At 44.6% G+C, this 11,711-nt stretch overlaps 1 protein-coding gene across 2 annotated transcripts; it reads left to right on the top strand.

Moving 5' to 3' along the window:
- Nucleotides 1–33: 33 nt before the first annotated feature.
- Nucleotides 34–11,041, top strand: LOC142572475 (ubiquitin-conjugating enzyme E2 R2). 2 transcript variants are annotated; one of them, XM_075681626.1, is made up of 5 exons: nucleotides 34–371; nucleotides 729–815; nucleotides 1,647–1,744; nucleotides 6,304–6,438; nucleotides 10,727–11,041. In XM_075681626.1, exons 1-5 carry the CDS (start codon nucleotides 195–197, stop codon nucleotides 10,893–10,895), a joined length of 666 nt encoding a protein of 221 aa, XP_075537741.1. In that variant the 5' UTR covers nucleotides 34–194; the 3' UTR covers nucleotides 10,896–11,041. The 2 variants fall into 2 exon arrangements, with proteins under 2 accessions (XP_075537741.1, XP_075537740.1); XM_075681625.1 differs by lacking the exon at nucleotides 10,727–11,041 and adding an exon at nucleotides 8,015–9,083 and having other exon boundaries at nucleotides 37–371.
- The last annotated feature ends 670 nt before the right edge of the window (nucleotides 11,042–11,711 follow it).

The following is an 11,711-nucleotide window of genomic DNA, read 5'->3' as shown; positions in this document are numbered from 1 at the left end:
TGGTCTTTGCGGTTTCTTACTGTTTCCAGCTGTTGTTCCGGTTGTTGACGTCACGGGCGACCATCTTTGTGGTGTTTTGACATAGCAGCGAGTTCGCTGCTTTTCATTGTGGTTCTTGTGAGGAACGGTGGTGACCCCGAGGTCTGCCGGCCAGAGCTTTTCTTCCTTGTGCCGCAGACCTTAGGCTCAGGAGTATGGCACAGCAGCCAACAAGTAGTGCACTACGAGCCCTGGGCCTAGAATTCAAGAGCCTCCAGGAAGAACCCGTTGAAGGCTTTCGGGTAAAACTGGTCAACGATGACAATCTCTTCGAGTGGGAAGTGGCCATCTTCGGTCCTCCCGACACGCTCTACGAGGGTGGATATTTCAAGGTGAGCTTGACCGCTACTCAGCGGTCGCCAGCGCTTCTTGCATCGCCAACGGGACTTGCTAAGTAGGCCTACGCCATGCTGCATCACGCGTCTCTATTTTTGGGAAGCGCGTCTTTTGCGAAAGCCCCGCTGAACAGGCTTGTGTCAGCTGCGAGGAGCTACGCGATCTAAGATACAGGGGTCCTTTGGTTGCAGTACGGCATGGTGCTCTTGCACGATGCACTGGAAACAGCGGCACATTGTTTAGTAAGATCAGTGTTTGTATCAGTGAATTGCGCGTCTGCAAAGACGCAGCGCGTGACCGCGAATACAGGCTGTCTAGCGATGCGTCTAAACCACTTGTCTGCAAATCCGCAGGCACACATGAAGTTCCCACCAGACTACCCCTACTCACCTCCAACGGTGCGCTTCCTCACCAAAGTTTGGCATCCCAACGTCTACGAAGTAAGTTTTTCCGGAATTCCTTGTCCTTGTTTCTATCGCTAAAAATGATGAACCTGAAATCTAGATCAACAAATGTCCTGCAAATAAGTGTAATGTGTAAATGAAAACTGCTGCATGCTGTGGCAGATGGCCTTGCGTGCAGGTCCTCCTCTTTCTTTCTGTTCTCAACTTGTTGCCATTTTTCATCTGAATGACCTTAGTGGGGTTCGCTTAATAAAATGTTTACCTTCTAGGTGGTATGTTTTCTCGTGCTTCGCTAGTCTCTACTCGACATTCCCGAAAGTTTTAAACGCCGCACGATAAGGTGTATACACATGTTAAGCGCTGTCGTTGCTACTTGGACGATGTGTGGTTTTGAAAGGAGCGCGGAGTATAGCTGGTGTGTGACCAATACGATAAATAAATACAATCATTAATGATAATAGGACGACTTAATCTGACATTTGTGTAAATCTAAGACACAGTTGCCCACTAGTGATTTTCATTTTTTGTTTCACTATCCGCACCACTGACTCTCACCCCTGCTTAGGCCACTGAGCAGTCCTTGTGATTGTTCATGCTTTCTCTCTCTTTTCTTAGTTGTACAGGTTCTAAAATTAGGTGCTGTTTTGTGGGCCTCCTCTGCTAGACTGAACTCTCTGAATAACGTAACTTGCAGATAACACACACTCGTTGCCATAGAGCTATCATAAATGGTCTGGCCCATGTGCTAATGTTAACGAAAATTAATTTTCTTGAAAGTGCATATAAGAATTTTTCTCGCACTTGTATAGCAAGATGCTGTTGCGATGCTTGTTTATAGCTTACATGGCAATGTTTGATTTAATGCAGAATGGGGACCTGTGTATCTCTATTCTTCATCCGCCCATTGATGACCCCCAAAGTGGTGAGCTGCCCTGTGAACGTTGGAATCCCACACAGAATGTTAGGCAAGTATTTGCTAATTTTGTTTTGGACATATTTCTTTCACTGAAAAAGCCTTGCGGAGAAGATGCATAATATAACATTTTGTCAAGTTTTATTCCCCAGAAGCCATGCACATGCATGATGAGTAAAGGGCATGCTTACCATGATGGCTTTCCAGCTTGTTTGCATTTCATTGTAATTGGCAGAGCATGCTGATGTTGCACGCTCTGCCGTGTACATGTTATAGTGCATTTTCGATCACAATTGAGCCAGATTAGGAACAAATTTCTCAGTCACAATTGGATAAATTGTGGAACCTGCAGAAGGGAGCCAATCGTTAAAAAATTTGTTCCCAATTGAGTTCAGCTACCATCAGAGTTCCCTGTGGGGTACTATACTGTACATTGGACATCAAAGTTTAAGCACTTAGGTAAACACCCTGCCACTAAAGTAAACAAAACCAAAATGTGTGGTAGATCTTGGCAGTTTAGGATTGGCTGTTGACACCCAATACCAGTAAATCCATGCCTGCACATGTATCTTGGCTCAGTGATTCACAACAGCTGTCCTGCAGTTGTAGATCTCGCAGCAAAATTGCACTAGAGCAGGCTCTTTTGATCGGCTTGCTGTGTGTTATTGAACGGGATATATTGCAGCATGCAACACTAGACTCATCCCAAGTTATGTGGCTCGACAATAGCTGGGGAAAAAAAAAACATGCTTAGTAGAGGGTTTGTAGTGATGTGGTTCTTCATATCCTCTTTTTTTTTTTATTAGCACTTTGCCGTCATTATGTTGTCCAAGCAAGTTGTTTGTGCTCAAGCTAGTGATGCACACACTCTGGACCCAGTGTTCAGATAGCCTGATTTAAGAACTCTCAAAATGAGGGTATCAACTATAGGGGTATTACTTAAATTTGCGCTTGCAGACTTGAACCTTCTCTCGATCACACAGTGGAGCAGCAGTTACTTACTAGCATTTTTGCAGCAGCCCTAGCAGTCAGAGCTGTGATCCTTAACCCACAGTTCACTGTCAGGCCAGTGGGGACAGGGACGAGTCTTTTAACTCAAGGTGTTTCTTTACCGCACTTGTACATCAATACAGGAAAAAGCGAAACCGCAGCAACGAAGCATTCTGCGCAGTTGTGGCTAAAGCCGCCAAATGGGGGAAGTACACAAGAGGCTGATAATGGTCCAGCTCACCTAACGCGTGTCCCCACTCTCTGCCCTTGGGCAGTGCGCCACTCAAAGTTCAGAGCGCTACAAGTTGACAGCAGGCAACAGTCTCTACTGCTGAGTCGAGATGTGGCTAGTTGCACACTCTTCAGCCAAAGGCAAAATTGCATTGAGGGAACTGCGCTTCTCCCATGCAGTGGAAAGGGAGTCTCCTCGGCAGTGTTGCCACCTTGATTGGCAAGAATTCCACTAAAAAGGATCATAAAACCCACTAGAATCTGCAAATTATTTTAGCAATACCACCAAATTACCCACTAATGTATATTTCTGCTAAAAACCTTAAATAAAAAAAGTGTAAATACTAAATGGTGAGAAAGACCCTTTAGCCACTGGAGTAACCTTAACACATTAACGGTTTAATGAAAGTAAGTGTAAATAATTACAAATGAGAAAAATGGCTGCACTGCTTGCTTGACTATCAAATTCAAATGGTGGCTGTGCTTATGTTGAATGTCAGCACTGACTAGAAGCACAGTCACACTTTTGCAGAAGTACACAAGACTGTAGAATTTTTCTCCCGACAATTATCTTTCATCTATGACCGCATACTTCTGTTTCTCAGCACATGAACAGACGCATGGAAGTGTCAAAATATGATTGCTAATTTGTCGTCAGTTTGTGAGTCCTGGTATACCACATGGCAGACCAGGTGCTCTGGCTGACTTGTAGCGCCTGTTGAATTTAATGGCCCAATCACTCTTTACAAGCATCATGAGTGCAACCAATTAGACCGATAGCTCTCTAGAAGCTTGTCGTTGAAGCACCTTTTTTTTTTCTTTGTCTTTTCTACCCAGCTCTGATGACCATAATGGTTAATGCCACTGTGCTGGGGGTGAGCGTGTTTCAGAACTTTGTTTTCAACAAATACATGTGGCTGAACTGTCGTTCACCTTCAGTGCTCTGATAAAATTGGTTTTCACCAAAAGAGTTGCCATAATCCTTTATTTCACGCCATAAGCTTTGAATTGTTGATGCCCCTGTTACAGTCGTGAAGCTCATCCATTAGCTTTCTATAACGGCAATTCTGGTACAAGGCGAGACATGGCGAGGTTTAGTTTCAGATAAGCTGCTTGTGCTCACTGTCGAAATTGAAATCTTTGTAATGAGAGATGCACCATCACCTGCAATTCCAATTTTTTCAAGTTAGCTAAAAATCCATTATCATGCTCAAATTTGCTAAAATGAGCAATCTGCTAAAAAATTAACTTAGATTCCACTAAAAGTCTGCAAGCCACTAGACGAATACTTGTCCCGTTAAGTCGACACATCTGCTAGATGTAGCAGAAGATCCTCTAAGATGGCAACACTGCTCCCTGGTTCAAAGAAAGGGGAAGCAGGGGATCGGGTGCCTTGACTGCAGTGTCACAGCAAAGGTGCGAAAGACAGCAAGAGTGGTAGGTGCCCTTCCATGCTGCCATCTTGCAAAAACTTGTGTATGGTTGCGTGGTAACTGTGTGCGGCCGTTTCAAAGATATTGAAATGCATGTACATTCTCAGATCCCCTCTCCTTAGTATAACTTTTAGCTACGAGGAAGCCATTGTCACCTGGGGCTCTTTTCAAAAGGCGCCAGCTCCTGTTACTCTGCCATGCACATAGTTGAGTCCATGTTGGCGAGCAAGCAGCTCGAGACCCAGACTGCCGTTGTCGCTGTGAAAGTAGTTGCGTGCCAGGCCAGTGCAGTGAGTGATGGTGCAGAGCAGCCTGACGGTTGATAGCGTTCTGTCTTAGGCTTGCAGGCAGCAGAGTCGAGATCACATTGCTTCTCCATGGCAGTACTCGCTGATGGGCTTGCAGTGGTGACAGATAGGGCCATTGGATTTTTGTTGGCTGCCTCTATTATGTTAGCATGATCTCCAAGAAAGCCTCAAGCTGATCCAGGAAAGCTGACCGGGCATCTTGTTCCTTCAGTGCAGAATAAAAAAGATGCACTTTACGAAGCATGGTTTGTACGTGTGCTGCCGAGGTGCGCACCCAACAATAAAGGAAAAATGCTGTAGTCATGCAGCAGTAACGAAACAAAGCCGTAGCCACGCAGCAATAAGGAAGCCAAGCTGTAGCCATGCAGCAATAACGAAGTCAAGGCATAGCCACGCAGCAATAATGAAACCAAAACTTCTAGCTCAAATTTCTGACTGAAATTTTCGTTCGAATCTGCATATAGTATGAAGCAAAAATTTGGGACGCTGATAATAAGAAAAAACCTTGTGTTATATGCGGGTTGTTACGGTATTCCCCTGCAATACACCTTTCAGGCTTGCCAGATTCAGCTGAAAAATTGCTGTGAAACTTTCAGCTTCCTAGCTCTGTAAAACTTAAACGAAATGCCCAAGGCTTTCCTCATGACCAGCAGCACTGGTCTGTCTGCTAATTTCAGCCTTTCGTGTAGGCTGTCTGAATGATAGCATGCCGAGCTCTCATTTATGCCTCCTACCAGTGTGTGGCGTGGAAATGGTGCATATCGTGCCAGTGTGTGACTACCACGTGCACTAAGGAGACATCATAGTTATCATTATTTGGAAGCAGTGTGTGTTGTGTGTGGCTGTATAGGTGAAGTGGAAAGCATCACAAAAAAATAAAGGCATCAGGCAAAAACAAAAGGAAGGTATCTGGGTAGCTTAAGAGTTAAAGATTTCACTACTAGGTATTGTGTTTATGCTGTTGGCAATCGCAATCTTTGATTGATTGTAGCAGCAGTCAGCCTAACTATGTTCAGGTAAGCTGACCATGGAGTGCCTTCAAAGCTTGACGAGAGGTGGTCGTGGCTCAAAGTAACACAATCGAGAATAAGTGTTGATGGAGAAGGCCCGTTACAGAGGCATGACAGTTTGCATCATTTAATATATTGGCAAATTAGGTTTATACATTCAAGAGGATGGTTTATCACTATCGTTCAGCATAGACATTAATTAAAATTAACCATGTTTGATTTGAGCTTGTTGGTTTGCAAAACATTTGTCATTGCCACTAATATTTTTGTTCCCTACAAGTTATTGTGCTTTTCTTCCTTCTATCCACACTCCCAGATGTACAATCAACAATGCAGTACAAGAGAAACCTTGTAGATGAAGTGTGATCGTGCTGCGAAGGCATCCGAAAAATTGGTCACTCGTTGTATCTTATGAAAGTAGCACAGGAAAAAATGAAAGTAAATTGGATTTGCCTCGTAACTTTCTTTGCATTGTATCTGTGCAGCATTGTTTGCCACCACTGAGCATGAGGCTGATTGTGATGCGAAGTATTAAAGAGCTGGAGATTTGACTTGAGAAAGATGTCGTACAAAACTGGTCATCTTTATGAGCCTCTGAAATGCAAGTTTAATAGTCAGATTATTCTCCATTTGTTGCAGGACCATCTTGCTCAGTGTCATCTCACTGTTGAACGAGCCCAATACTTTCTCTCCAGCCAATGTAGACGCCTCTGTCATGTACCGGCGTTGGAAAGACTCTAAGGGTGCAGACAAAGAGTATGAAAACATCATACGGTGAGTATCTGTTTCTCGATACAGTACAGCCTTGTTATAATGGCACCACATTATAAAAACATTGCTTATTGTAACAGTGATTGATCCTTGCTAAATTCATAAGCTATTTAAGGCAGGGAAAAACATGAGTGAGTGGCAAGTGAGTTACTGTGAGCACCATTTTAGATTTCTTGCAGTAGACATTTTTATTTTACCATGCGTAGTATAATAACAGGCTTAGTGGAATAGCAGGATCGAAATGCACATGTGCAGCATGCTAAATGAGCCGTAGTATTTAGCGTGTACACACTATTTCTCAGATTTACCATTAACGTTTATGCATGGTTTACACAAGACATGGCGGTGCTCAGGCTTCTTCGACAATAAACTATTATGGATAACCTCGCAGAGTTTTCAAGATCACTCCTCATTTCGAACGCATCAATGCGTAATGAGAGAAATTTGTGGGATGGCAGCGCCACCTATCAGCCGATACAGTGGAGAGCTGGGCGCAACGGCATATGGGCTCTGCGATCAGGTGATCTCGGAGACCATGAACGGTAGCTTTGTACTGGTTTCTGCGCGGATTGGCAGACATGGAAAGTAGACATACAGCGGGCTTCCCGCTGTCATTGAGCTACCTCTCCAACTTTTCTGACACACACAAGGCTTGGCGAATAGATAACATCACTTATGTGCACTGTGCATGTGAAATTCAAAACGTAATTGAATAGCGTCCTGCACATAAACTTCGCTATCACGCTGTACTAAAGCTCTCTGCAAAGCTTGTTTGCTGAACGATAATGCTATTTGCCTGAACCCTGCTATTATGCTAATGTTAAACTAAAACTGTCTAATGTTGCAGCTGGCTAGTACAGAGTGAATGTTAGCCAGTAAAGATACTGAGGGGGCATGGGTGCTGGCTGCCATGGAGGGCTATGGCAGATTTGGAATAATAATAGATTGGAATAGTTCCACATTATACTGACCCATAATTCTTTCACAAAAAGGAAATGCATCATTATCTCTATTGATTTATGTAACAGCATCTCTGTAGGCACCTGAACCTATGACAGATATTTTCAGTGTAGCATGCATTATCACATTTTTGGAAATGTGCCATAGAATTTTCACTCTATACGTATTGAAAATGCTGTTTTAACACCTCCATCAAGAGCAGCAACATAGCAACCACATACTTTGCCTCATATAGTTACCAGTGATAGCGATGAGTAGAAAAAGGTATTTGTTGTTGGAGCCTGAACTACATTTATGCAGGTTACTTTGTACGTTGAATATTCTGTGACCAGCTCTCCTTGTGTTTCCCGTTAGTCTATTCAGAAGTGCTTCCTAGTGATTCCAGGGACTATCATCGAAATCCTATCCTTGTATATTTAGTGCTCTCTTGATTGGACTTCTGCGCTCAGAAGACCTTTTGGAGCCATGTCATGGCAGTTGGCATGCCTCCTGCACTGTGACGATTGCTAACTGTGCCCCTCCCTCCTGTCTTCTCCTTCCAACTCCTGGCCCCACCCTCACCTCTCACCCCCTTGTTGGCCCCATTCTATGTGCCACCTGGGGACCTGCTCGTCTGCAGAAAGCAAGTGTCAGCTACGCGGCTTGAGGCTGACCGTGACAATGTGACCGTGCCAACCACCATCGACGAGTACTGTGTCAAGCACAGGCAGAAAGTTGTCGACGACTCTGCGACGTCGGCTGAAGCCGACATGACCGATTTTTACGACGACGACTACGACGACGACTTGGAAGATGACGAGGAGGACGAAGAAGTAGAAGAGGAAGAAGATGCAGGGCGCGGCGACGGTCTTCAGGTTGGGCGCCGCAGCACGGGACCGCCCCATTACAAGGATGATGATGACTCGGGCAATGGTGAGTCCTGATTGCCTGCCCTGCAACGTCGCCAACAATTGCAACGACCTGATGGCACCGCTGCTGCTGCCAGCACTGGTGGAAGCTTCATGTGGAGGTGTCCAACTGCCTCAACGAGAGCAGTTGCCAGTGCTGCAGCCACCAGGGGATTGTGTTTTCCGTTCAGGGATGACGTTTCGTTTCTTGGGACATGGGTCGCGTTTGCGGTGGGCATCATCCCCTCCCCCATGTGTGCAGGCAACAAGGGTCGGTCGTCACATTGCGCCTCTGTCAACACCTGTCTTCTGTGTTGTCCGCTTTTAATTTCAATACTTCAATAGTTGTGGCACACACAGTTTTGGCCACAGGGGCTGTGGTGTCAACACATTTGACAAGGTTGCACTGTCAGTCTGGCCAGCCGAATCTACTGCTGCTGTAGACCGTTGCGCAGGCCACAACGTCCATCGATCATGAGTCTGTGAGACTGCAGGTTTTGTCAAGCCATTTTACTTGTTTTCTTCTTGTGTCAGTTCAGTTCTGAGCTATTTAAGGACTATTTATAGACGTGACGCCACGCCTGTGTGTGCAAGTACCAGCTAGAGTGTTTCGTTAATTTTTCTGTCTTTGATTTTGTTTGTGAGTGGAACCTGTCTGAATGCTTTCTGCCATCTTTTTGAACGCACATATGCTGCCGGTGCGTGTGATTCAAGAAGTGCTAAGGTGTTTTAGCTGGCTGCAAGTTTCATGAAGACACAGATGAAGGCAGTGACTTAAAGAATAAAGTGGTGAAAGACGTGCTCGTGTGTTTGTCTGAAACATGCATTCTCTCCACTCCGGCAAACGGCGATTGGGAACGTATAAAAGGGGCACCAACCGCATAAACTTGATTTCTATCATTGGCACTTGACAGCACTGATGCAAAGCTACTGAGTTACAAGAGCTGTCAGTTGCTCTTGGCGGCCTTGCCATGGATACATTTTGCATTCATTTGTTGCAAGGACTTGGACATGCTTTGGCCTTTTTTACATTTAGCCCTTAAGAACCTGCAGTGTTTCAGCATAAAGGGCATTTTGCCAGGTTTTAATGTAACTGGTTGAGACGCCTGCCACGTAGATTGCGCAGGCACGATTGTTTCTGCAACGTATTGTACTTGTGTTGGCAGTGAAAAGAGCAGAACTTTGAAGTGGAAAGACCACACACACTTCCCATGTAGCCAGTCTCCTTGCTGCCTGTTAAAATTACACTCTGGGCTTTTATGTGCCAAAACCGTGTTATGATTATGAGGCACGTCATGGTGGGGGACTCCAGGTTGATTTTGACCACCTGGGTTTCTAATGTGCACCCAATGCATGGTGCACGGGCGTTGTTGCACTTTGCCCCTGTCGAAATGCCGCCACCCCGGCCAGGATTTGATCCCGCGCCTTCAGGCTTAGCAGTGCAATGCCACAGCCATTAGATCCCGTCAAAAATGAATTCACTGCATTATGAGGACCGTCTGTTGGGCTAGTTGGTCTAACATTGTAAATTCCAAATACAGCAAAAGAGTTACACATAAACATAAAAAAGATGTGCACAAGTGCTTTCATGTCTTCTTTATGTGTACATTTTTTTTTGCTATATTTCGAATTTACACTGAATTTTCAGATTGGAAGGCACAGGCAAGCAGCCACAATAATTTCCAGAAGTGCAATAAATTGACAGAGGGAAGGCAACAGAATGCCAACACTGTTCTCTGTCTGCAACTAACCAAACTTCCATGTGTGTGCATTGCACAAACGTCACATTTCATACTGTAAAGTGCAAAAGCATCTCTCTAGGCAATTAATGGGTATTGACTGCCGTTTCCGAACCATATTCTGGTCCCTGCAATGCCTCGTACTGACAGCTGTTATCGCTGTCCTTTCATCATTAACGTGGTAATCTGGGCAGTGCAATGCCCGTTATGCTTAGAAGATTGTGCACAACCATTCCATCATTTTGCCTACCATTGTGTGAATGTGCTTGTTCATACAGTTGAACCGTCTGATTGTGGATTTGGTTTGCTTATGCAACAAGTGATAGAGATAAAAAGGTTGAAATGTGGGAAAGGGCAAACGGGTGCTTAGAACTAGCACTTGGAAAAGTTCCTTTAGTGTCACTCTGGTAAATACTTGGACTGCAGTGTCAGGAACTAGTTCATGCCATAGCCTTCAGATGTCATATACCAGGCATTTTTAGACAAAGGCTGTCAGAGTAGACATTGTTAAGCTGTAAATATGGCAACTAGGGAATTCAGCACACCCTGCCATTATTGTTTTTCTTGGCTTGACCAGTTTATCTGGAGCTCTAACAGTAGTTGTCCATTCTGTGCACCCTTGTCAGTACTTTGCCATAGCTGCACAATCAATAGCTTGGCTTTCAGTGAGGGACCTTGGACACATGCCATTTTTCACTGCCACAGGAAGTGTGTGGCCGACAGCCGGTTAGAGGCAGAGAAGGATGGCGTGCGGATCCCAACAACTGTGGATGACTATGTCATCAAGCGCCAACAACCAAAGCAACCAGCAGAGACGTCAACTGACCTCACCGACATCTTCTATGACACAACAGATGATGACGCTGGAGACTGATTAGTTGTTTGGGGTGTAGGGAGAGGGGGAGGAGTGGGTCAGGAATTAGTGGTGCCTTTCTTTGTTTTTTTTTTTTTTTGTACATAGCCAGTTGACTTTCTGCCAATTTTAACCTGCACCATTAAAATGAGTGATTGAGAACAGTTCATTATCTTCGCTGTTCAATAATAGTAATTGGCGAGGTTTAGTGCCTCGTATTTGCACTGGGAGTCCTTTTGCCCATTCTATGTTTTGGATAAGCTTAAATCGTCTTTGAAATTTTGCGCCAGTAGTCTTGTACGAGTGTAGTTTGCTTATTACGGTTATGTCTGCTTTTGGGTTTTGATTTCAATAGCTCTGCCAGTCTACTTGACACACTTATCGCAGATGGCAACATTATAGTGGGTTGGTAGAAAACATAGTTCTGAAGTAAACTTCAGCAGGGTGTGTTTGCACCATGTTAAAGCAACACTGAAGAGGAAAATAAGTTAGCCTGTATTAGCAAATTATAGATTTACACAAGTCTTGACATGAGGGGGCTTGGTAAGCCAGAAAAGGCAAACTAAGGATAGGTGGGAGCTCTGCCTTGGAAGTGCCCGCACCAGCTCATGTCGTTGGGCACTTTGACAATGTCTGCGAGGGCCTAGTTAAGTTATTGGCACTGATGGTCTGCATTGTATTCTAAAAGAGTGAAAAAATTAACGTGGGAGAGTTTCAAATACTTTACTGCATTGCAATGGCTAAAATATGAGTGTATACTTATAAATCCTTGTCATGCTGACATTTGCACTGGGTGGGGCTTCAACTCGAAAACTGGAAGTTTGGCCTTGATCATCT

Source organism: Dermacentor variabilis, chromosome 2 (genome assembly GCF_050947875.1).
Source record: "Dermacentor variabilis isolate Ectoservices chromosome 2, ASM5094787v1, whole genome shotgun sequence".
Classification (NCBI taxonomy): domain Eukaryota; kingdom Metazoa; phylum Arthropoda; class Arachnida; order Ixodida; family Ixodidae; genus Dermacentor; species Dermacentor variabilis.
This window is presented reverse-complemented; position numbering and strand designations above follow the sequence as displayed.

Bases quoted from the DNA above. Each gene is read 5' to 3' on its own strand.
- LOC142572475 (XM_075681625.1), top strand. From the start codon at position 195: ATGGCACAGCAGCCAACAAGTAGTGCACTACGAGCCCTGGGCCTAGAA. The intron at 372-728 runs GTGAGCTTGACC...GCAAATCCGCAG, and splicing joins ACGAGGGTGGATATTTCAAG to GCACACATGAAGTTCCCACC. The intron at 816-1,646 runs GTAAGTTTTTCC...GATTTAATGCAG, and splicing joins GGCATCCCAACGTCTACGAA to AATGGGGACCTGTGTATCTC.